Source organism: Pristis pectinata, chromosome 5 (genome assembly GCF_009764475.1).
Source record: "Pristis pectinata isolate sPriPec2 chromosome 5, sPriPec2.1.pri, whole genome shotgun sequence".
NCBI lineage: Eukaryota > Metazoa > Chordata > Chondrichthyes > Rhinopristiformes > Pristidae > Pristis > Pristis pectinata.
In genome coordinates this window covers 77,928,524-77,954,496 of record NC_067409.1, presented here as the reverse complement: position 1 = coordinate 77,954,496, position 25,973 = coordinate 77,928,524, and the positions used below count along the sequence as shown (strand labels likewise).

Sequence of the window (25,973 nt, the reverse complement as noted above, 5' to 3'; positions counted from 1 at the left end):
TGAAAGTCAGTTCAAGCTGTGTTGTCCAATGTACTTCAATAGTTAGTCAGCACATGTTATTCAGGTATGTCTACCAGACTGAACTATATCCATCAGGAAGTTCACATTCAAGAGGAGGGAAAAGAAAAAGACTGACAGATGGACCTTCCGAGTTTCCCTTGTCCTACCCCTGTCAAATAATGGAGCTCTGTGATCAGGAGGGGCAGATTTTCTTCACAAAATGGATTTTTATGGTTGTACTGATGAATTCAAACGATTCGATTATTTGGGTGGAGAACTCGCTGCTTGGTGCTCTCCCTTTACCTCCTTTGGTCAAACTAATATATAAAAAAATGGTTTTGCCAGTTCATCCATTTCACTTCCAAACAGCCTAAGAAACTGCTGGACACTCTTGCCTTCAACTGCTCCAGAAAAGTATATTGAGTTCTTCTGTTCAGAACAGAAACAGAATTCCTTACTTTATATCAGCAAAGTATCATACTTTGTATGGTTAATTCTACAAATCATTAAGTGAACCCACTAAAAAGCACCTTCACCAAAAGCATTTAAAATCAGAACAAAAAACTGAACATTTCTGAAGTGGTCTGTCAACTAACAATAAATCCTGCACACTAAGAAGGCACGTTCACTATGGCTTAAATCACTTTAAGGTCAAATGTGAAGATCAGTAAGTGTTAAGATTCTGCAGGTAATCTGATAAAGCGTAATTATGATCTGGAACTTGATGTCTTTAAGGACGATGGTAGTATATTCAGTCAGGGCTTTAGGGAATAGGGCAGGTACTTGAGGGGAAATAATTTGCAGGGCTACAGGAAGAAGGGTGGGGGATTGTTGGGATTGATCTACCAGGAGCTTACTCTGTCTTGATGGGCTAAATGGCCTCCTGCTTTAAAATGATTTTGAGATTTTAGTTGTTGATAAGTCAGCTTTTGCAGTAGTTTGAAAGTGATATTAACCATTACGTGAGGAAGTTGTATAGCTGTGGAGTCTAACACGCTTTCTAAATGTGCAAGATTTATGGTTAATTGACAGATCACTTTCAGGGGCATGTTCAGTTTTTGATCTTAAATGCTTTTGATGGTGAATGTGATGCACGTGCTTTTTAATGGGCTGACTTAATGATTTCTAGGATTAATCATGCCAGCTGCACTTATTAGACCTAATGAAAATAATTGGCATTCTTCAGCTTGAAGAATTCTTCAGCTTTTTCAGAGGCAAGAAAATTTGTTCGGCTTAATTATTGTCCAGGCTTTAGTGCCTCAATCTCTTTAATGCCTCTCTGGTCTGATGATGTTTTTGTTTAAACTTTCACTGAAAGCAAGGATAGCTTTGAAGGAATAGTTTTCCATTACTGATGTGGAAATGGACACTACTAAACAGTCAGCAGATTATTAGAGAAACTGGTCAGATCAAATTCATGCATCAGCATAGAATATAAATAAAATGCCTATCTGTTACTCAGCTGTCCCAGCCATCACTGTGTTGCAATCCATTAGTCACTGGTCTGCATAGAAATGATGATGAGGGGGGGAATAAAAACAAATCTTTTCCTGTTCATATCCTGAATTTTTCAAAGTACAGTGAATCTATCTGAGTAAGTCCCAGTGGACATTTAAGAACTTCAGCTCAGTTGCTGCAGGCTGCTGTTGGGTTATCTCCTGCTCTAGTCCAAAACTACTTAGTATAGTGAGCAATGCAGCAGATGTTGCCATTGGATGCAGCTGAGTGATTTTCCTGGGAATTCCCTTTGCTTCCTTTATCACTGAATTTTTAAGTTGTAAGATGATATGATTTCCACTTCTGCATTCGGTTCTGGTCACCCCATTATAGGAAGGATGTGGAGGCTTTGGAGAAGGTGCAGAAGAGGTTTACCAGGATGCTGTCTGGATTAGAGGGCAGATGCTATAAAGAGAGGTTTGACAAACTTGTTTTTTTTCTCTGGAGCAATGGAGGCTGAGGGGAGACCTGATAGAAGTTTATAAGATTATGAGAGGCATAGATAGATTAGACGGCTGCTATCTTTTTCCCAAGGTGGAAATGTGTAATACTAGAGGGTAAGTTCAAAAGATATGTGCGGGGCAAGTTTATTTTACACAGAGAGTAGTGGGTGCCTGGGGTTGTAGTGGAGGCAAATACGAAAGAGATGTTTAAGAGGCTCTCTGAGATAGGCACATGAATGTGCAGAGAATGGAAGGAAATGGATCTTGTGTCAGTAGAAGGGACTAGTTTAGCTAAGCTTTTAATTGCAACTTAATTAGTTCTGCACAACATTGGCTGAAGGCCTGTTCCTGTGCTGTACTTTTCTATGTTCTATGTGTGCCTTGTACACAATAGGCTAATAGTCTAGTGCAGTATAATATTCATGACAAGGATCTGTGCCGTCTCCCATTCCAGCCTACCCCCACTATCCCATGTGCTAGAAGGGACATGATTCTTTCCTGCTACATAGTAGGCTTACATCCACCTAACCAGACATCCCAGCGACAAAACTGGGCTGTGTGTGTACTTTGAGCAGCAGCATCAAACAAAACAGTCTCTGTCATATAAGAGGACTATCCCCATCTGAAGCTCTTTGTGCTGGCCACATCTTTAATGGCCCATATTAAGCCTTCAAGGGCAGGGGCAGGTGGGGTGGGGTGGTGGGCATTTGGTGGTGCTGAGCATTGAGGCTGTTCTTGTCCACTACCGATTTGCTACTATGATCCCATGTGACTTGTGTTAGGGGAAGGCTTGGATAATGGTTACTGTCTGAGGGAGTGTTGGAGCATGCAAGTGTTAGTCAAAGCTGTGAGATATATTGTAAGGTGAGTAAAGGAGATGTATTGCATGGAGCAGTATGTGAAATCAGTGGTGTTGCAAAAGGATTTGATGATGCATTTTGCATTTTCTGATGTTAACGTGTGTAAGGTCATTAAACATCCTGCAACACTGTATCCATGCTTCTGGTTCTTGACTCCTGGCGTTAACTCCAATTGCTGCTGCTTCCTACTGCTGTTCCACTGTATGGCTGGGTGCTTGAGTTTAGAGGACCTCTCCTGTCTACCATGGCTGCCAAATCCATATAGCAAAATGGGATGGAGGCAAAAAACAGAAACTATAGACCAGCTACCTCAACATCGGTTGTTGGGAAGATGCTGGAGTCTAATCAAGGTTATCATTTCGAGGAACTTAAAGCCATGTTGAATTGGACTGATTGCATTATGAAAGGGAAATTGCATATGACAAATTTTCTGGAGTTCTTCAAGGATATAACAAGAGGTTTAATAGAGGGGAACTTGGAGATACAGTGTATTTGGATGTCCAGAAGGCATTCGACAAGGTGCCACATAAAAGGAACAAGATGAGAGCTCATGATATTGGAGGTATTGTGCTAACATGGATTGAAGGCTGGTTATCACCTTGATGACAGAGTCAGAGGAAAGAGGTCTTTTTCAGAATGGAAAGATGCAACTAGTGGAGTGCCCCAGTGATAAGCCCTCAATTATTTGCTATTTGTATTAATAATTTGGAGGAGGGGACAGAGTGTAAGACATACAACTTGCTGATGACATGAAAATCAATGGGGTGGGAAGCTGGAATGAGGATGAAATTTAAAAAACATTTTGACAGTTTCATGAATAGGAAAGGTTTATAAGGATATGGGCCAAACACGGGCAAATGGGACTGGCTTAGATGGGAATCTTGGTCAGCATGGGCAAGTTGGGCCGAAGGGCTTGCTTCCATGCTGCATTACTCTATATTTGGACCCTACCACAGGATATAGATAGGTTCAGCGAGCGACTGAAAAGATGCCAAATGGAACTTAATGTACAAAAGTGTGAGGTCATGCAGTTGAGTAGGGGAAATTAAAAGGCAAACTGTTACTAAATGCAGAGAGAGTTTGCAAATGAGTAAAGTACTGAGGGTTTTGGATGTTCGTGCAAGAAACCCAAAAGTTAGCAGCCAGATGCAGCAAGCAGTTAAGAAGGCAAATGGCATCTTGGGTTTTATTACGAAAGGGGCTGAGTTTAAGCATGGAGAAGTATTGATATAACTGTACAGAGCTTTGGTGAGGCCACACCCGGAGTACCGAGCACAGTTTTGGTCTCCCTATTTAAGAAAGGGTATTGTAGTATGGAGGTGGTTGAGAAGAGATTCACAATGCTAATTCTTGGATGAGAGGGTTGTTCAATCATGAATGGCTTAAAAAAAACGTTAGGTTCATATTCTTTGGAGTTTAGAAGAATGAGAAGAGATCTTATTGAAACAAGTAAACATCGTTAGTGGGCACAAGAATGTAGAAGCTGAGAAGTTTTCACTAGTGGGAGAGTCTGGAATGAGGGGACATGGTCATTTAAAACTGAGGTATTTCTTCTCTCAGGGGTAGCGAATGTCTGGAATTCTCTACCCTAGAGGGTTGTGGAGGATAAATCACCAGAGGTATTTAAGCAGGTCATAGGTTTTTTCTAAAGATTTGGAAATAGAGGGCAATGGATAATAGGCACAGAAGAAGAGTTGAGGCCGGGGCAGATCAGACGTCATCATACTAAATGGCAGGGTAGGCTGTGTCATTAGCAAACTTGGATATTTTGCATTCTGTCTTATGTGGCCTGCTCCTGCTCCTATTTCCTTTTGTTCCATCAGTATGCCGAATATGGTTTAACCAGCCACTGTTAGCCCTGAGGTCTTCTAAACAGAAATGTCAGTACCAGGCCAGTCATATTAATGAGCTTGCAATATGTTTGTGTGTGTGTGTCCTGCACTCAGTTTAAAGAGCATTGGCTTACTGTAAATCATAAGCCCAGCATCCATTTTCTAAGGCTGTATTATCTCATCCCTCTGGTATTTTTTTCTTAATTTTGTTTATTACATATTCTTGTGCTTTGTTGTACTGACCATGTTATTTTCCAGTACACAAACGGAAATGAAATATAACTTGTGGTTGTTAGGCAGCAGTATTTTATAGTTGTTTCTGTCTACGAATGAATTGAAGAGTGCAGACTTGAAGCCTACACTTGATGAATTATACTCCATGGTCAACAGCCTTGAAACAGGATACCCTGAGACCCTCTTCATCATTGCCGGTGACTTTAACCAGGCCAACTTCAAGACTGTGTAACCAAAATATTACCAGCATATCTCTGTCCCACCAGGGGCCCAAACACCTCTGGCCATTGCTACACAACCATCAAAGATGCCTATGATGCCACCTCCTGCCCACACTTTGGTAAGTTAGACCACCAGGCTTTGCTCCTCTCTGCATATAAATAGGAGCTGAAACAGGAGAATCCAGTACAGAAAGTCATACGCTGTTGGTCTGAGGAAATAGATGAGCTTCTACATGACAACTCTGAGTCAGTAGACTGGTCCATGTTCAAAGACTCAGCTACCAGCCTAGGTGAGTATGTCACCACCGTCAGACTTTGTCAGCAAGTGTGTTGAGGACTGTGTATCAAAGAGGACAATCTGGGTGTTCCCAAACCGGAAACCATGGATGAATCCAGAGATCCACTCCCTATTGAAGTCTAGGACTGCGGCTTTCAAATTAGCTGACCCTGACCTATACAAGAAATCAAGGTACAACCTCGATAAAGCTATCCGAGATCCTAAGAGACGATACCAGTCCAACATTGAATCCCAGACCAGCCATCAGTTGCGGCAGGGCTTGCATGCTATAACAGGCTACAAAACAAAGTTGGGCAGCATCGCCGACAACAGCGCATCCCTTCCCGATGAGCTTAATGCATTCTATGCACATTTTGAACAGAAGGGGATTAGAATGTCACCACCCACCCCGACAGCCTCCAGTGCACCTGAACACAGTCACCATTGCAGACGTAAGATCAGACTTCTGGGAAGTGAACCCGTGGAAATCATCTGGCCCAGATGGTGTCCCTGGCTGTGTGCTTAGATCCTGTGCAGATCAGCTGGCGGGGATATTTGCAGATATTTTTAACCTCCCTGCTTCAATCTGAGGTTCCCACCTGCTTTAAGAAGACTACTATCATCTCGGTACCCAAGAAAAACAAGGTAATGCGCCTTATGACTACAGCTCAATAGCTCTGACATCCACCATCATGAAGTGCTTTGAGAGGCTGGTCATGGCACACATTAACTCCAGCCTCCCAGACAACCTTGACCTACTGCAATTTGCCTTCAGCCGAAACAGGTCTATGGCGGACGCCTTCTCCCTGGCCCTACACTCATCTCTGGACCGTAAAGGCACCTACATTAAACTATTGTTTACTGACTATAGCTCCACCTTCAATATAATAATTCCAAGCAAACCCATCTCCAAACTCCCGAGACCTGGGACTCAGCACCTTCCTTTGCAACTAGATCTTTGACTTTCTGACCAACAGACCACAATCAGTGTGTATAGGCAGCAACACCTCTGCCAGGATTATTCTCAACACTGGTGCCCTACAAGGCTGTGTCCTCAGCCCCCTTCTCTACACCCTATACACTCATGACTCTGTGGCCAGATCCTGCTCTAACTCCATCTACAAGTTTGCAGATGATACCACCATAGTGGGCCATATCTCCAATAATGATGAGTCTGAGTACAAGAAGGGGATAGAGGGCCTAGTGATATGGTGTCATGAGAACAACCTTTCACTCAATATCAGCAAAACAAAAGAGCTGGTCACTGACTTAAGGAAAGGGGGGGGGGGGGGGGGTGTGGTGCACATGCACCTGGTCAATCTGTAATTGTAGTCCACATTAGTGGAGTCAACTCTTGACAGGCTTCCAAAGTGTCAAGTAAGCCACATCATCTGAAAGTAACCTTGGTGTAAGCCAGCTGTTACCTCCCAATCTCCTTTGTCCGTTCGCTACACCGACCACATCTTACTTGGAACCAATAAGCACACTGTGTACTCATTGCAAGTAGGTTAACTTATTTGATGAAAGTGCAAATCTAACTGCCAGGTAAATTATGCTAGAAGGTTAGAATTTGCTGACCATGAAACTATCTAGTAACTCGGTGAGTAAGTCAAACTGAAATTTTAGTTTTAGCATGAGAATTTGGTGCTTTAAAAACTGCAAGACAATTAATAGTTAAACATCTTAAGGCATTGGAAAGATAGCACCAACGATGTGTCCATAAAATCCCTCAAATCAACTGCAAGGATAAACAAACCAATGTCATTCTCCTTGCCCAAACTGGTATCCCAGTATTGAGGCCTTGCTTGCATTCATTTGGTCAGAGCAGTTTCCTGAAACAGACAGTCTTTACCAAGACTGGTAAAGGAGAAGATTCAAGGATGTGCTCAAAGCTTCCTGTGGAAAGAATGTGACATCCCTATTAACTTTGGGGAATCCCTGATCTATGATTGCTCAAAGTGGAGAAGGAACGTTCAGGATGATGTTGAGAACCTCAAGTCCACACAGAAGCCCATTGTAAATCACCTCACTATTGGCCCAACTGCCCACCCTGAGAGACACTTCCTGCTCCATTAAGGCTGAGTCTGCAGTTTGCCCGTTGGTCTCATCATCCACAGAACTGGAATGGAAGCAAGTCCTCCTTGATCCTGCCTAAGAAGGAAAAGAAGATGTAAACTAAATTAGATGTAAATGATCGCCTGAAGAGCATGAATTGTTTTCTCTGGACTTGCCTGCTCAATTGTGCAGCTTTTGTAAAGGTTGCAATTGGGCTGTTTTTTAAAAACTTCAGAATGCCACTGAGCTGCAGAACATTGTGGCAGGTGTTGATGAACAACCATAGATGTGGATGACATGGTGATGATGACATTAGGCAGGATGAGGTCCTGCAGGCAAAGTTACAGGGAGCCAGGTTTGAGATTAAAAGGCAAGACCTCAAGTAATCTCTGAAATCCAGTAATCTTCAACGAGTGCAATCTCACATCAGTCAACACAAATAGGAAGACAGTGGAAATGAATGTGCAGTTGAAGAGATGCTACAGGAAGGAAGACATTAAAGGGCATTGGAATCAGCTTTGGCAGTCAGTATATTCTTGAGCTTGGGTGGCCACTGATCACAGAAGTAGCTGCGATTACTGTGAAAGCATGATTGAGAAATTATGGGTGCAATGAGGGTGAGCAGAGGAGAAGGGAGTGGCTCCTTTTCACTTAATTATTCTACAAAAGTAGAATAAATTCCATAAAACTTTGAAGATATTAAACGAGGTGCACTGCAACTTGCATGGCGATGTGGTTGAAGAGAGCAGTGATGTGCAAGGCATTGTGTGTGTTAATGAGCTGGGGTCTGCAATGGAGAGTCTGGCTTGCATCCGGGAGCAGAGTGATTTCAACAGTTTGTCCCTTAAGGAATTCACATTATTTGCTTAAGTCTGGCCAGTGTGTAACTGTGACGGTTTCATAATTGGGGGAGGTATCTCCTTTGTTGCTGTTAACAACTGATATGCCTGTTGTGGTATGGATGAAAACTGCGGAGGTGGGGGGAAAAAGCAGAAAGAACATCTGTGGTAAGAGAAGGAGAGTCAATGTTTCAGGTCTATGACAAAGATTGGCAGAGGGATTAGCAAATTGGCCATGGAATCACCCAACAGTGGAGACAATTAAAGGGATTTGGTAGGGGATGAACCAGCTGGAAGGGGGATGTGTGATGAGAGATGTTTTATGCGGTTGTGATAGAGAGGACAGAAGGACTTGATGACAGGAGTGAGTTTTTCCTTGTAGCTGGTGGAAGAAAGAAAAGAAGGATGCATTTCTTGTGCTCTACGTAGAAATTTGTGATTATACTAGGAATGGGGAAATGCTGAGGGGTTTTGAGCAGCTAGAGTGCAAATTAGGGTGACACAGAGACACAGCAAGTAGTGCTGCTGCCTCACAGGTCCAATGATCTGGGTTCAATGCTAACCTCCAGCGCTGTCTGTATGGAGTTTGTACTTTATCCCTGTGACCACGTAGGTTCCTCCAGATGTGTGGGTTGGTAGATTAATTGCCCATTGTAAGTTGCCCCTAGTGTGTAGATGGGCGGTAGAATCTGAGGGGAGTTGATGGGCTTGTGTGTGAGAGAGTTGATAGCAGGGAAATAACAGGAAAATGCAATTGCTCTGAGCACTGGCATAGACTCAGTCGGTTGAATGGTTTCTTATATTGTAAGCAAATATATCATAACTAATATGAAATCAAGAAGTAGACTCTCAAATGTGATAATCAATGGGATAATGCCTGAAGTAGCACTATACTGCACGGGGAAATTAGTGTTTTAAATACTTGAGTGAGACTGACATGGAAGACACATAATGGAAGGACATGGAAATACATAGAGCAAGGGATGGTTTCAGATCAGAGTAAAGTTACCAAACTGATCAAGCTTCCATAGACGTATAATAAAGGAAAGATAAGATATCTTTATTAGTCACGTGTACATCGAAACGCACAGTGAAATGCATCTTTTTGTGCAGAGTGTTCTGGGGGCAGCCCACAAGCAGCATGTGAAACAGGAGAAATTATAATGGGCAGAGGCATTGAGCAAATACTTTGAGTGAATTGGATTGGATTGGAATAGGCTTGGGCTAGGTGTTGAAGCTAAGAATTTGAAAGCTTTCCTCAACCAGCCTCCAGGCTGCCAATTTCCAGGTTGAAAGTCAACAGGACATGGGACAAAAAATTATCTCTATCCCTGCAGGCATTGACAATTTAAATGTTTTTTCATGGGCTAGCAGTCTTGGATTTAACCTGCTTTGCAAGTTTCACAGCAGTGTTTCCTGAGCCTTGATTAACTGGCCAGCTTCAGGGAGCTGAGCAAGACTTCTGGGCAAATGTAAATGCAGTAATTATACTGCTTGCAGCTAGCAGAAGCAGGAATGCTTTGTACCTACCTCGCCACTACCATACTCCACCCCCCCCCCCCCCCCCCCCATCCTCCAGAGGGAAAGGGATTGCCTGTGAGCCGAGGGATCGACTCCACCTCTAGGTAACTAATCATTTATGAACATGCAGCCTTCCTGTCTTTAGTTGTCTTTGTACAGCTAGTAAAGAGGTGGAGCAACAGCCAATTTTACAGTTAAATGTTTGCACTGTGTAATTGTATTAGGAGTGGCATTGTTTTTCTGTATATCCTGTGTAATTGTACTAGGAGTGGTATTATATGTCTGTTTGTCCTAGGTAATTGTATTAGGAGTGGCGGTGTATGTCCTGTGTAATTGTACTAGGAGTGGCATTTAGACAGACATGCAAACAGGCAGGGAATAGGGGGATATGAGGCAGATGAGTTTAGTTTAATTTGGCATCATAGTTGGCACAGATATGGTAGGCCAATGGGCCTGTTCCTGTGCTGTACTGTGTAGCGTTTCACTCTGTTTTGTGGTGGTTAATGGGGCCGTCATGGGAACCTCAGAATCTTCCACAGACAAGGCAGGAGATGCTTGATGGAGTGGATGGGTGGGTAGTTTGGAGGTGGTATTAAATGATCATGAGCCAGAAATTCCTGGAAGTCAGTGAGATTGTTGCATTTCTTCAGAGAGGCTTTAAGCACACCCTTGTGACTTTCCCTCTAACTGCCAGGTAATCTCTTCCCCATGACCCAGCCTGGAATAGTGTCTTGTCTGTTTCAGGAGTTTCGTTTCAGGCATGCGAAGATGGCCTGCCCAACAGAACCAATTTAAGATGAGAGGGGAAAAATTTGATAGGAACTTGAGAGGCAACTTTTTGTACACAAAGAGCGGTATGTATATGGAATGAGCTGCCAGAGCTGCAGGTACAATAACAACTTTTAAAAGACAGTTGGACAGGTACATGGATAGGATAGGTTTAAAAGGTTGTGGGCCAAATGCTGGCAAATGGGACTAGCTTGTGTGGGCATCTTGGTTAACATGGACCAGTGGGCTGAAGGGCCTGTTTCCATGCTGCTTGACTCTATGCCTGTAGCTAGGGCATTGAAACTACATTAAGTACGAATGATGTTAAACAACAAGTAAACAGCACAGCTCACACCAATTCCACAATGGTTTTGCAACAAAGATGCAAAGGACAAACTGGAAATTGTTGGAAAATTATGGTCTATTAAGAGTGAGGGGCTTGGAGGATTAGTATTATTAAGTGAAATTATTAGGACTAAACGTTGACAAAGCTCCTGCAACTGGTAGCCTACCACTAACTGGCCTACAAAGGTTGCTGCAGAGGAAGTGAATGTGTTAATCTGTCAGGCACTTCCTGTCGTTTCTGTGGAGAGTCTGAGGTTGCCATATTGACCTAATTCTTGGAATGATGCCTGTGGATTAGAAAATAGCAAATATTATCCCACGGTCCAAGAAAGGAGAGAACTGTTGACCAGTTAGTGATAGGGAAGTGCTGGAATCTGTTGTTAAAAGTAAGGCAACAGGACACTTGGAAAATCATAATAGTTAGGCAGAGTCAACATAGTATCAATGAATGCCCTTTTCATTAAGTATATTGGACTCCTTTGAGGCTTTAACAAGCAGAGGAGCTAATGTGTAGAATTTTCTGAAGACATCTAATAATATGCCAGTAAGTGGTGTTTAAATAAAATTGAGCCTCGTGATTGAGGAGGATTTGAGGACTGCTTAACAAAAAAACAGAATAAACGATTTACTCAGGATGTAAACAGTGTATTTCTGCAAATAACATTGCACAGGCCTCTGCTATTTTTGGTTTATATCAGTGGCCTGGATTAGGGTAAGGAATGTAATGGATCTAAATGTTTTATTTTATTTTTATGTGAATGGTGCTGTCAAAGCCAGCAGAACTTGTCCAACCATCTGTGTCCACTTGAATTTAATGGCTTGCTAGGCCATTTCTGAGGACATTTCCATATCTCCATATGACATAGAAGGAGACTATTTGTCCCATCTATTAAAGCGTTCTCATTCCCTCACTAAGTTTCCCTGCAGACTACTTCCCACATTCCCACCAACTCTTTTAAATTCAACCATTCACCTACACACAAGGGGCAATTTACAGCAGCCAATTAACCTACCAAGCCACATGACTTCAGGATGTGGGAGGAAACCAGACCACTCTGGGGAACTCAAGCAGTCACAGGCACCAGAGGTCAGGATTGAACCCAGGCTCTGGTGCTGTGAGGCAGCAGCTTTGCTGGGTACAGAGTAGTGCAAACTCAATCACATTGGCAGGTCGTAGAGTTAAACAGCACGGAGATGGGGCCCTTCAGCCCAACTGCTTCATGCTGACCAAGATTTCCGTTTGCCCTCATTTGGCCCATATCCCTCTAAACCTTTACTATCCATCTACATGTCCAAGTACCTTTTAAATGTTGTTAATATTCCTGCCTCAACCGCTTCCTCTGGCAGCTCATTCTATACATTGACCACCCTCTGGGTAAAAAAAGTTACCTGTCAGGTTCCTATTAAATCTCTCCCCTCTCACCTTAAACCTAGATTCTTGACTCCCCTAGTTCTTGATTCCCCAACTCCAGGAAAAAAAACTGTGTATTTACCCTGTCTACACCCCTCATGATTTTGTAGGTTTAGAATCATGTATAATGATGGGACTAGGGAAATTGAGGGATTTGCTATCGGACAACAAGATAGATTCGGTGTGGAATTTCAGTCAAGATCCCATGGAATGGCAGGAAATGTTCATTGGACCATATTTTCCAGCTCTTGTATTTCATGTTCTTGGGTCAGACATTGAAAATCCAGGTGTGGAGCAACACCACTTAAGTTCTCAGTTGATCTGATGCAAAGCTGGTTATTATTTTCAAAGCAAGCATTTGTTAACTAGAAGTGTTAAGGGACATGGAGTTAACACAGATCGTCTATAATCCCTGTTATCAGCAGATTAGGGTTAAAGGGCTAAATGGGCAACTTCTAGTCCATGTGACTGTCATTAAAGGAAGCGATGATGTGGCATTACTTCCACTCAAGATGAGAATGCATGGAGGAACAGTAATACATGTTTTTGAAGTGATAGTGGTTTTTGCTTGCACATTCTTAAATAATTGCTTTCTCTGAATGGGGTTTATGATGAAGTATCAATTTAAAATTTTTGCTAAAGAAATGAGTAAAGATATAGAATGAAAATAGTGGTCCCATTCTATAACTGGAATCTCTTAAAGAACCAAGGGTGAATGATATTGGTTAGGAGTGTCCAAAGAAAGAGCTTTATTAACACTTTGTTTCATTGCACTGATTACAATGAGATAGCACAATCTTAAAAAATATTCAGTGCCACACTGGATCATACTGCAAATGACTGACTCCATCATGTCATTTTACAGGACTTTTGAACCATTGCCCTAATCGCATTTGTTTTGACATTAAAACAATCTCAAATCTTTCATCTTTTTTATAATTTAACATGGATCGCATATTACAAATTAAAGGTGTACTGAATGAGTTTGCTATTTATTCATCATCCCACCCTCGGATCCCACATTTGAATTTCCATTGTTGAAGCATTTTCAAAGCTTTCATTATAGCATCTATGAAGAATGTTTGAAGTTCCTTTGCACGGCAGTTTATGATCCCTTATCTTTATCTATGTAACACATTCCCTCCCTTATCATTTTTTTTCCATTGGTTGCTGGTGGATTTATTTTTATTTCTGTCAGTCACTCTTTTTAATTCCTTTATTACAGGAAATAGAATGTACATCACAAGAACTTTTGATCTTGTTAACATCTTTTTAGGTTTAATGTGGCATTCAAAAGAGCTCTTACCTTGCGAATAGCTTAAAAGCTTGATATATTTGTATTTTAAAAATGAGTATGATCAGTTTTTCTTAACTCATCATTCCTTTGTCTTTCATTTTGACTTATTTGGAAGTTAAATTCATATTCTTACTATTTTACTGCGACACTATATTCTGCATTCTGTTTTCTTTTTACTGCCTGATTGTATTTATGTATGGCATGATCTGCCTGGATGGCACAGAGTTTTTCACTGTATCTTGGTACATGTGACAATAATAAACCAATACCAATACTCCTGACCAAGGCTTGCTATTTACTCTACTGTAATGTGACCAGAGGTATTGATCACACTTCAGTCTTAAAAAAAATTAATCCTTAGTAACCCACATTTACCCAAAGCCATAGATTAGATCAGCTGTGATCTTCCTGAACAGCAGAGTAGGCTTGAATCATAGTTCAGTTACAGCAAAGAAGGAGGCTATTCTGCCCATTGTGTTTATGCTGCTATCGCATCAATTAGTTTTGCCTCTCTTCACTTCCCCAGCCTTTCCTCCCAGCCAGTTTGCTGCCTCCTCTGCCTATTTTTAGGGTTTTTATGTTCTTCTGTTTTCATTTGGGATGTGAATAAATGGGAAAAGCAAGTTGAATCTTCTCGCTGTGGCCAGACAGGGTACTGCTGGTGTTCAGCTAATCTAAGGAAGTCAGCCCCAGGCATATGCAGACCTGCTGTAAGTCTGGGCAGTACTGAGTGACAGAGCATCACTGTGCTCCATTGCTGAAAGTGGGGGATGCTGGTCTTGGGTAGAGACCACAGCTCCTTGAGTATGGATATTTAATCATTTTACTTTAATATTTTCAAGATTTGTAAAAGCTTTTATAGTTTTTTCAAATGAAATATTTTTAGAAGTGTTTTAATACTTATAATAAATTAAAGCCATAGAGTCATACAGTGCAGAAAGAAGCTCTTCAGCCCAACTGGTCCATGCCAACTAAGATGCCCATCTAAGCTGGTCCCATTTGGCCAAGTTTGGCCCATATCTCTCTAAGCCTTTCCTATCTATGTACCTGTACACATCTTTTAAATGTTGTTGTACCTGCCTCAACCACTTCCTCTGGCAGCTCATTCCATAAAGTTGCCCCTCTGGTTCCTACTAAGTCTCTCCCCCTCACCTTAAACGTGTGCCCTCTAGCTCTTGGCTCCCCCAACCCTGTGAAAAAAACTGTGCGTTCACCCTGTCTATTACCCCTCATGATTTTATACACCTCCATAAGGTCACACCTCAATCTCCTACATTCCAAGGAATAAAGTCATAGCCTGCTCAACCTCTCCCGATAACTCAGACCTTTGCAACATTCTCTTAAATCTTATCTGCACTCTAATCTTCTAATCACTCTAAATCTTCTCTAATTTACATCAATTTGGTAGTTTTTTTTAATGTATCTGAAAACCAAGCTACATAGCAGCTTTGACACAAGATAAATCTTTGCCTCTGTCACAATCTATCAGGGGTGATTTGGAGCCTCAGTACCACTCCATGAGGTTGGTTTTTGTCCAGACTTCCTCACCTGACTGTTGGGTGTAGAGAGCCAGTGAGGTCAGCCCTTTGCACCCAGGTGAGTGAGTGTGGATGAGGACTGTGGGTGGGACGATTCTCGGTGATGCAGCATCTCCAAGGAAGTAGTGATTGCAGGAAATATTCGGCAGTTCAGGCAACATCTGTGGAGAGAGAAACAAGATTAATGTTTCTGGTCATTCCTGAGTGATTCTAGCACCTTATGTTTTTATTTTAGATTTCCAACATCTGCAATTTTTTTTCCCTTTTCATAGGGTCTTGCAATACAAAAATAGGCCCTTTGGCCCACTGCTTCTGTGTTGACCACTAAACACCCATCTGCACAAATCCCCTTTTCCTCTTGGATCTCCATGAATGCCTTACACACCCCCAATTCTCCTGCAGTCCATCTGTATTCTGGAGGCACTTTATAGTTGCCAATTAAATGACCAACCAGCATATCTCTAGCATGTGAGAGGAAACCTGAGCACCTGGAGGTAATCCACACAGTTGCAGAGAACACTTATTTTTAAATATGAACTAATTTTTTGGACATGTATTTATTTTGCACAAAGGTTTTTAGGTGACAGTTAATGTAAGTTCAAGTTGTTGAGTATCGCATTATAGAAAGCTCATAGAGATTGTCTTTTAAGGATTTAATTGGTGATTCCAGAACAGAGAACCATAATCATAAGATACTATTTCCACTGAGAACAGGATACTTAATAAAAAAGATTTTCCATAGTCATGAAGGGTTTTAATGGAGTAAATTACAAAGGTGCTTTTATCTTGTTAGGAAATCAGTGAACAATCTATTTAAAGTTATCACAGAGGAGAAAGTTGTTTTAAAATTCTTTATGCTATGGCTGAAAAATGCACAGTTGTTTTGAAGGAAAAAAAACTGAATAAATTTGCAACTCAAAGGTAGGTAAAAGGGCTAAAATAAAACCAAAAAAAGCTGGAAACACTCAGCAGGTCAGGCTGCATCTGTAGGAAAAGAAACAAGTAACGTTTCAGGTTGGAGGCACGAAAGCTTGTTAAGCTGCAGAGAGGGCGGGGGAGAGGGGTATTGGTTTATTATTGTCACTTATACTGAGGTACAGGGAAAAGCTTGTCTTACAAACTGATCGTACAGGTCAATTGATTACACAGTGCAGTTACATTAAGTCAGTACAGAGTGCATTGATGTAGTACAGGTAAAAACAATAACAGTAAAGTGTCACAGCTACAGAGAGTGCAGTGCAATAATGTGCAAGGTCACAACAAGGTAGATCGTGAGGTCATAGTCCATCTCATTGTATAAGGGAACTGTTCAATAGTCTTATCACAGTGGGGTAGAAGCTATCCTTAAGTCTGGTGGTATGTGCCTTCAGGCTCTTGTATCTTCTACCCGATGGAAGAGGAGAGAAGAGAGAATGTCCCAGGTGGGTGGGGTCTTTGATTATGCTGGCTGCTACACCAAGACAACGAGAGGTAAAGACAGAGTCCAAGGAGGGGAGGCCGGTGTCCATAATGCGCTGGGCTGTGTCCACAACTCTCTGCAGTTTCTTGCGGTCCTGGGCAGAGCAGTTGCCGTACTAAGCTGTGATACATCCAGATAGGATGATTTCTATGGTGCATCTGTAAAAGTTGGTGAGAGTCAAAGGGGACAAACCAAATTTCTTTAGCCTCCTGAGGAAGTAGAGGCGCTGGTGAGCTTTCTTGGCCGTGGCATCTACGTGATTTGACCAGGACAAGCTGTTGGTGATGTTCACACCCAGGAACTTGAAGCTCTCAACCCTCTGGACCTCAGCACCATTGATGTAGACAGGTGCATGTACACCACCCCCTTTCCTGAAGTCAGTGCCCAGCTCTTTTGTTTTGCTGACATTGAGGGAAAGATTATTGCCATGTCACTAAGCTCTCTATCTCCTTCCTGTACTCCGACCCATCGTTATTTGAGATACGGCCCACTATGGTGGTATCATCTGCAAACTTGTAGATGGAGTTAGAGCAGAATCTGGCCACACTGTCATGAGTGTATAGGGAGTAGAGTAGAGGGCTGAGGACACAGCCTTGTGGGGCACCAGTGTTGAGAGTAATTGTGACGGAGGTATTGCTGCCCACCCATCCTCACTGATTGTGGTCTGCTTGTTAGAAAGTTAAGGATCCAGTTACAGAGGGAGGTGTTGAGTCCTAGGTCTCGGAGTTTGGTGACAAGCTTACTTGGGATTATTGTATTGAAGGCAGAGCTGTAGTCAATAAACAATAGTCTAACGTAGGTGTCTTTACTGTCCAGATGCTCCAGAGCTGAGTGTATGGCCAGGGAGATGGCATCCACTGTAGACCTGTTTCGGCGATAGGCGAATTGCAGTGGGTCCAGGTTGTCTGGTAGGCTAGAGCTGATGCGTGCCATGACCAACCTCTCAAAGCACTTCATGGTGGTGGATGTCAGAGCCACTGGTTGGTAGTCATTGAGGCATGTTACCTTGCTTTTCTTCGGTACCGGGATGATGGTAGTCTTCTTAAAACAGGTGGGAACCTGAGCTTGAAGCAGGGAGAGGTTAAATATGTCCACAAATACTTCTGCCAGCTGATCAGCACAAGCTCTGAGCACATGGCCAGGGACACCATCTGGGCCAGGTGTTTTCCTCGTGTTCACTCTCTGGAAGACTGATCTTGCGTCCTCCACTGTGATCTCAGGTTCAGCTTCATTAGTGGCTGTCAGGGTGGATGGTGCCAATCCACTTCCTTTCTGTTCAAAACGCGCATAGAATGCGTTAAGTTCATCCGGAAGGGATGCACTGTTGTTAGCTATGCCGCCCGACTTCATCTTGTAGCCTGTTATGGCATGTAAGTCCTGCCATAACTGACGGCTGGTCAGGAACTCTATTTTGAGTCGGTGTTGCCTCTTGGCAGCTCTGATAGCTTTCTGAAGGTCATACCTCGATTCCTTGTACAGATCAGAATCACCAGATTTGTGTGCAGCAGCCCTCTCCTTCAATAGGGAGTGGATCTCCCGGTTCATCCATGGTTTCCTGTTTGGGAACACCCATATTGTCGTCTTTGGTACACAGTCCTTCACACACTTGCTGATAAAGTCTGTGATGGTGGTGGCATACTCATCAAGGCTGGCAGCTGAGTCTTTGAACATGGACCAGTCCACTGTCTCAAAGCAGTCACGTAGGAGATCATCTATTTTCTCAGACCAGCGCTGCACGACTCTCTGTACCGGATCCTCCCGTTTCAGTTTCTGTTTGTATGCAGGGAGGAGGAGCACAGCCTGGTGGTCTGATTTCCCAAAGTGAGGACAAGGGGTGGCTCAAAAGGCATCTTTGCTGGTTGTATAGCAGTGGTCAAGCGTGTTGGTGCCCCTGGTGGAGCAGGAGATGTGCTGATAGTATTTTGGTAACACACTCTTGAGGTTGGCCTGATTGAAGTCCCCTGTGATAATGAAGAGGGCCTCAGGATATCCTGGTATGTCTCTGATCTGGTAAAACCAGGGTGACCATGGAGATAAGCTAACTAACATGGTTATCCAGTCAATGCATGAATGGGAGCAGTTAGGGAGTGAGACCATAGACAAAAGAATGTAGGAGTTGCGAAATACAGAGCAGGAAGATGCACAGTTGGAACATCATATTACAGCAATACAAGACGCTGGGAGATAGCACCTGGAATATTGTGTGCAGTGCTGGTCACCATACTGTAGGAAGGATTAATTTAGAAAAGGTGCAGAAAAGATTCACAAGAATGTTGCTACTGTTGGAAGGCTTGAGTTATGAGGAGAGATTGGATAGGCTGAAACTTTTTTTTTGAAGCAAAGCAGGCTGAGGGGCGACCGTATAGAGGTTTATGTGATGGGCATAGATAAGGTGAATGGCCACAGTCTTCTACCCAGCGTAGGGGAGTCTAAAACTAGAGGGCATAGGTTTAAGGTGAGAGGGGAATGATTTAAAGGCAACCTGAGGGGCAGCTTTTTCACACAGGGTGGTGGGTAAATGGAACGAGCTGTTAGAGGAAGTGGTAGAGATGGGTGCAATTACAACGTTTAAGACATTTGGACTGGTACATGGATAGGAAAGCTTCAGAGGGATATGGGCCAAATGCAGGCAAATAAGGCCAGCTCAGAAAGCCACCTTGGTCAGCAGGGATGAGTTGGGCCAAAGGGCAGGTTTCCGTTCTGCAGAACTCGTAACCCTATGAATGGCAGATCAGGCAGAGCATGTCCTCCACTCACAGATGACAAAAAGGGGGGTAAAAGGATATGCAAGTTGAGCCAATATCACAGATGGACGACTGATACAGACAGAAAAAAAGTTACTTTGAGTCGTAGAATTCAGTATTGAGTCCAGAAGGCTGCAACATGCCCAGGCAGAAAATGAGGTGCTCTTCCTCAAGCTTGTGTTGGACCTCACTGTGAAGATACTGGAGTCCACAGACTGATGGGTCAGAGTCGGAATAGGATGGAGAATTAAAGGGGCAGGGAACGGGAAGCTCAGGGTTGCCACAGGTGCTCCACAGAGCGGTCACCCTAATATGTGTTTGGTTTCTCCACTGTAGAGGAGACGACATTGTGAAGACCAAATGCACTGCACTAGATTGGAAGAAGTGTAAGTGAATTGCTGCTTCACCTGAAAGACTGTTTGAGTCCCTGGCTGGTGGGAAGGGAAGAGATGAAAGGGGAAGTGTTGCATTGCCTGCAGTTGCTAGGAAAAATGCAGTATGAAAGGGGGTGTGGTTAGTGGGAATGGAAAGTGGACCAGAGAGTCGTGAAGGGAATGGTTCCTGTGAAGTGCTGAAATGAGAGAGGGGAAGAGGTGTCACCTGATGTGACTGGCATTTTGCAACTTATGACCTGCTGATTATTTGCAGTATTTTCTGTTTTTATTTTAGACTTCCAGTATCTGAAGTTTTAAAATTTTATTTGCTAGGTAAGAAGGGTGATTGGGAGGGCAATCAAATAAGGATTATATTTGCATCTCCAGATAAGAAATTTCTGTTGAACCTTATACCTGTTTTATATGTAACCATCTGTTTTGTATCTGAAGGCCTGCTGACAATGGTGAACTGTGGCAAGGTGACGTGGGGAGCTTCTCTACAGGTGGTGTCCACTTTTGCTAAGGTGATTGCCTTGATCATCATCATCGTGGCTGGGCTGGTGAAGCTGTGTCAAGGTAAAGTTTTTTTCTTCTTGGGAAGTTCCTTGGGGCCGAGAATGCCTTGCTGTTCTGAGGTTACTGATGACACCAGTGTGGGACCCACAGTCTCTTCCAGAGATGGGGAAGGAGGCGCTTCATGGTGCAGACGGGCAGGTAGTTTGCAAGGGGGTGGTCTTCTTCCACTCATTTCTGCAGGGCTTCCGTGTGCTTCTGATGGGTGATCTTGAGGTTCGCTGACAAATGGGACTTGCCTGGATGGGCATCTTGGTCGGCATGGACCGGTTGGGCCTAAGGGCCTATTTTTGTGCTGTATGACTCTAGTACCATCTTGAATATTTCTTCTCTACCTTGAGTGGTCATGGGCCAGGGATTCCCTGGAGTCAGTGGGGATGTTGCACTTTTCAAAGGAGGCTTTGAGCACATCATTGAATCTTTTCCTCTGTCCACCTGAACGCTTCTGTGACAGAGCTCGGAGTAGTGTGTCTGCTGTAGAGCATGCAGATGATGTGGTCTGCCTAACAGACAATAGTATAGAACTAGGGCCTCAATGCTGGGGATGTTGTCCTGGGAGAGAGTATGTTTATTTACTTCTCCTGAAAGTGAATTTGGAGGATTTCATGGAGACAGATTCTGTGGTATCTTTCCAGTGCCTTGGGATATCCACTGTAGTCCAGTCTCAGAAGCTTATAGGAAGGCAGGAATTACTGCTGCTAATAGACCATGAGCTTTGTGCCAGATCTGAGATCTTGATCCTCAAACATACTTTTCCTCAATCGACCAAAGAAGACTGGTGAATTTCTTCACCGATGGCTGCCTTTGCTAAGAGTGGCTCCTGAGATATGGGAAGTGGCCCATGTTTTCCTAAGTCACCCCCTACCACTGAAATAAATCCATTAGCAAGATGCCACTGAATAGTAAAAATTCTCATTTATGGATGGGGATCCTTTATTACCATAAGGTGGTGTGATGCAGTAGGGGCAAGTTTGTTGATTGCAAGTCCCAGCCTCTTGTAGGCTTCAATGAACAAGTGGACAATGTCTCTGAGTTCAGCCTCCACACATTCACAAAAGCAGACACGTCTGCACGCTTCAGCCCAGCCTCTGATGTTCGGGTGACCTTGGTTATGTAGTGTAGTTGCCGTGGGTAGAACAGTTTCTCAATTGTTCAGAAGATCAACTCCACTCCCATGGGAAATTCATTGGATATGAGGTGCAACATTGTGGAGTGATTGACAGAGAAAAGTTTTGGGACAATGAAGAGGCCTTGTTTGAGACTGGTATTCATTGAGGATGGTTCTGTTGTAGACCCATTTGTTAGCATCTTGGCTTGCATGCCATCACGTAGCAAACGTAAGGTGGAGATGAAATACTGTGAGGAGGGAGTTCCATCATCACTCCCAAATGATGGATTCAAAGGTAGCAACAAAAAATCTGCTGGAGGAACTCAGCAGGTCGAGCAACATCTGTGGCAGGGGAAAAGGAATTGTCGACGCTTTGGGTGGAAACCCTGCATTAGGACTTCAGGGTTTCGATCCAACATGGAGTCAGTGAGGTTGAAAAAGACATGGTGATCATTCCTGTATCTCTCTTGGAGTGAGTCAGGAATGATCTGTGAAGATAATGTCCACACTGCCTCTGGGTGAATCCACACTGCAATTCGCAGTTCCACCCGAGCCAACTGCCTGCTCCTCTTCCAAGATGCTTATGTTTTAACTTGAGTACTATGTAAATGTCCTGAAAGATATGAATCAGAATCAGATTTATTATCACTGACGTATGATGTGAAATTTGTTGTTTTGCAAAGGCATAAAATCTATAAATTACAAAAATAAATAAATAGTGCAAACCAAAAGGAATAATGAGGTAGTGTTCATGGATTGCTCAGAAATCTGATGGCGGAGGGGAAGAAGCTGTGCCTGAATCATTGAGTTTGGCTCTTGAGGCTCCTGTACCTCCTCCCTGACGGTAGTAACGAGAAGAGGGCACGTCCCAGATGGTGAGGGTGCTTAATGATAGATGCCGCCTTCTTGAGGCGCCGCCTCTTGAAAATGACCTCGATGGTGAGGAGGGTTGTGCTTGTGATGGGGCTGGCTGAGTCTATAACTCTCTGTAGCCTCCTGCGATCCTGTGCATTGGAGCCTCCATACCAGGCTATGATGCAACCAGTCAGGATGCTCTCCACTGTACATCTATAGAAATTTGTAAGAGCCTTTGGTGACATACCAAATCTCCTCAAACTCCTAACAAAGTAGAGCCACAGGCGTGCCTTCTTTGTGATTGCATCAATATGTTGGGCCCAGAATAGATACTCTGAGATGTTAACACCCTGGAACTTGAAACTGCTCACACTTTCCACCACTGACCCCTCAATGAGGACAAGTGTGTGTTTCCCTTCCTGAAGTCCACAATCAGTTCCTTGGTCTTGCTGACGTTGAATGCAAAGTTGTTGTTGCGACACTACTCAACCAGCTGATCTACCATACTCCTGTACGCCTCCTCGTTGCCATCTTAGATTCTACGAACAATAGCGGTGTCATTGGCAAATTTATAGATGGTGTTTGAGCTGTGCCTAGTCACACAGTTATGAGTGTAGAGAGAGTAGAGCAGTGGGCTAAGCACGCATCCTTGAGGTGCACCTGTATCGATTGTCAGCAAGGAGGAGATGTTATTACCGATCCGCACTGACTATGGTCTCGCTATAAGGAAGTCAAGGATCCAGTCACAGAGGGAGGTACAGAGGCCCAGGTTTTGAAGTTTGGTTATTAGTACTGAGGGGATGATGGTGTTGAATGCTGAGCTGTAATCGATAAACAACAGCCTGACATATGTTTTGCTGTTGTCTAGGTGCTCCAAAGCTGAGTGGAGATCCAGTGAGATTGCGTCCGTTGTAGACCTGTTGTGGCAGTAGGCAAATTGCAGCGGGTCCAGGTCCTTGCTCAGGCAGGAGTTAAGTCTAGCCATAACCAACCTCTTGAAGCACTTCATCACAGTGGATGTGAGTGCTATTGGGCAATAGTCATTGAGGCAGCTCACCCTGCTCTACTTGGGCACCAGTATGATTGCTGCCCTATTGAAGCAGGTGGGAACCTCAGACTGCAGCAGTGAGAGGTTGAAGATGTTCTTGAACACTCCAGCCAGTTGGTTGGCACAGGTTTTCAGTACCCTGCCAGGTACACCGTCGGGGCCTGATGCCTTGCGAGGGTTCACCTTCTTGAAGGTTGTTCTGACGTCGGCCTCCGAGACAGAGATCACAGGATCGCCAGATGCTGTGGGGATTCGCACAGGTGTAATATTATTCTCCCTTTCAAGGCGTGCATAGAAGGCATTGAGCTCGTTGGGGAGTGAAGCATCACTGCCATTTATGCTGTTAGGTTTCGCCTTATAGGAAGTAACGGCATGCAAACCCTGCCACAGCTGCCGTGCATCCAATTGTGCTTCTAACCACACGGAATTGCTTGTGCTTCTAACCACACGGAATTGCCTTTTTGCTCTCGCAATGGCCTTCTGTAGGTCATACCTGGACTTCTCGTAGGATTCTGGATCGCCGGTCTTGAATGCCACAGATCTAACCCTCAGCAGACTGCGAATCCCTTGGTTCATCTGGGGCTTCTGGTTTCGGAAAACTCGGTATATTCTCGAAGGCACACACTTGTCCACGAAGGTCTTGATGAAGTTAGTGACGGCCGTGGCATATTCATTCAGATCCGAGGATTAATCTCTGAATATGGTCCAGTCCACTGATTCAAAGCAGTCGTGTAAAGGGTCCTCTGCCTCCCTTGACCATACCTTCGCGGTCCCCACCACTGGTGCTCAGTCTTGGCCTATATGCTGGGATTAGAAGTACAGCCAGGTGATCAGACTTGTGGGCGTGCGATGGCACGGTAGGCCTTCTTGATGGTTGTGTATCAGTGGTTGAGTGTGTTCGAGATATTTAAGTAAACCCACTTTTTTAAAAATACTGTAATTTGGGGAGCAGTTCTTCAGCCACTGAATGGATCGACTTGGATTCTTGGCTGAGTCAGAAGATTAAGGTGTACCTCACAAGGCGCATGTAACTGAGGGCAGCCTGTCAGATCTATACAGCGATGGAGCTGTGTTGTCTAAATAGCTGAATAAATGCAGATCAGGTCCTCCAACTCGTTACACAGTAAATTGTTGAGCTAGAAACCTCATCTTGTATTTATCGTGCGGTTTTGAGACTGGGAACACCTCTGGTCCTCAGAACATAGTAATATTGCCTTGTTAAGTACATTTTATCTCAAAGGTCTTGAAGGCTTAGTCATAGTGAATATACTGTTCCTAAAACTGGAATCATCTATTGCAGGACAAACGGAAAAGTTCCAGAATTCCTTTGTGGGCTCCAAGCTAAACGGTGGAGATATGGCGCTCGCTCTGTATTCAGCATTATATTCCTACTCGGGTTGGGACACACTTAACTTTGTGACTGAAGAGATCCATAACCCTGAAAGGTGAGCTCAAAACCTCCTTAACTCTTCGTAAGAGCAAACCCTGGAACTTCTTTTTCTATCTCCATTCATGTTTGACAGCACGGCACCAGAGATAGCTTGAAAAATAGTGGAGACAGGATCTTCTGCATCTGCCAACCCTTGTCTGGATTTTGTTGCTTGGTCCGTCACTGTCCATCGCTACTTCCTCCTCCATTATAAACTATCTAAATGGTGGAAGGAACCTCACCTACTGGCCCAATTTGCTCCACCCTGTATCTCCAATGCTATTTCTCCAGACTATTTTAGGTTTAATAAAAGAAACAACATCTTTTTGCTCAGAATGTGAGCAGCACAGATCTGGCTTCTGCATCCATTGCCATGATGCAAAGGGTCAAATTCCTGGTTTAACCAGTCACCGTGGACGCTAGAAATTGCCTGACCATATATTGGTTGGATGTCTTTGAGCTGTCCCCAGAAATATTGAAATTTTTCTTTTTTTTTGTGTGACATTACTTCACGTGATTTTTAAAATGGTTATTGCATAAACCTTTTAAGGTCGGGAACTCAACAGTTCATAAAATACAAGATTGTGTTAGAGTTGTTGCATTGCGGTGGTTTGAGTCACCAAGCCCTTGCTTGTTTTTTGTTGGAGCAATTAGTCCCGTTTCCTGGCTCTTCCCCATATTCCTGTATTTTGTCTTCCTCAATGGGAACTTACAATTCCTTAAAGAATATCACAGTTGGATCTGCTCCTGCCACCCTTTCAAGCAGCTCATTCCTAATCATGACCGCTTGTCCGCTTCAGTGGAATAAGGACTGATCTGGACCAGGTAAACTTGCATCAAATCTTGGTAGACAAAACATGCACATATACAAACAGAGCAGGAAGATAAAGTTCTTTATGAATATTATGTGACAGACTTCATAAAAGGTGGGTATGATATCTTAGTAAAATATTGGATGGTGAATGAGTGTAAAATATTAGATGGTAAGCATAGTGATTTCAAGAAGTTAAACCTCTTAATACTGCCTCTTCATTAAGAGGTTTAACTTCTTGAAATCACAGGGCGAGGCTGTTAAAATAAGCAAGTGAGGAAATTGCAGAAGTTCTGCCTATTATTTTTCGGTTCTCCTTGGCTACAGGAGTGTGCCAGAGCCCTGGAGGACTGTTAATGTGCTAACGTTCTTTAAATATGGAGGAGAGCATAAACTGACAAATTCTCATTGGTGGTGGGCATTCTAAGAACTGC

The 25,973-nt window shown here is 43.4% G+C and overlaps 1 protein-coding gene across 4 annotated transcripts in view; it reads left to right on the top strand.

Annotated features, from left to right (window-relative positions):
* si:dkeyp-120h9.1 (Y+L amino acid transporter 2-like) overlaps positions 1–25,973 on the top strand; it is a 66,645-nt gene that overhangs the window by 8,037 nt on the left and 32,635 nt on the right. For all 4 annotated transcript variants that reach the window (XM_052015945.1, XM_052015944.1, XM_052015943.1 and 1 more), the window contains 2 exons: positions 20,166–20,291; positions 24,600–24,744. In XM_052015945.1, coding sequence (XP_051871905.1) covers positions 20,166–20,291; positions 24,600–24,744 — 271 coding nt within the window. The remainder of the gene's footprint in view (positions 1–20,165; positions 20,292–24,599; positions 24,745–25,973) is intronic.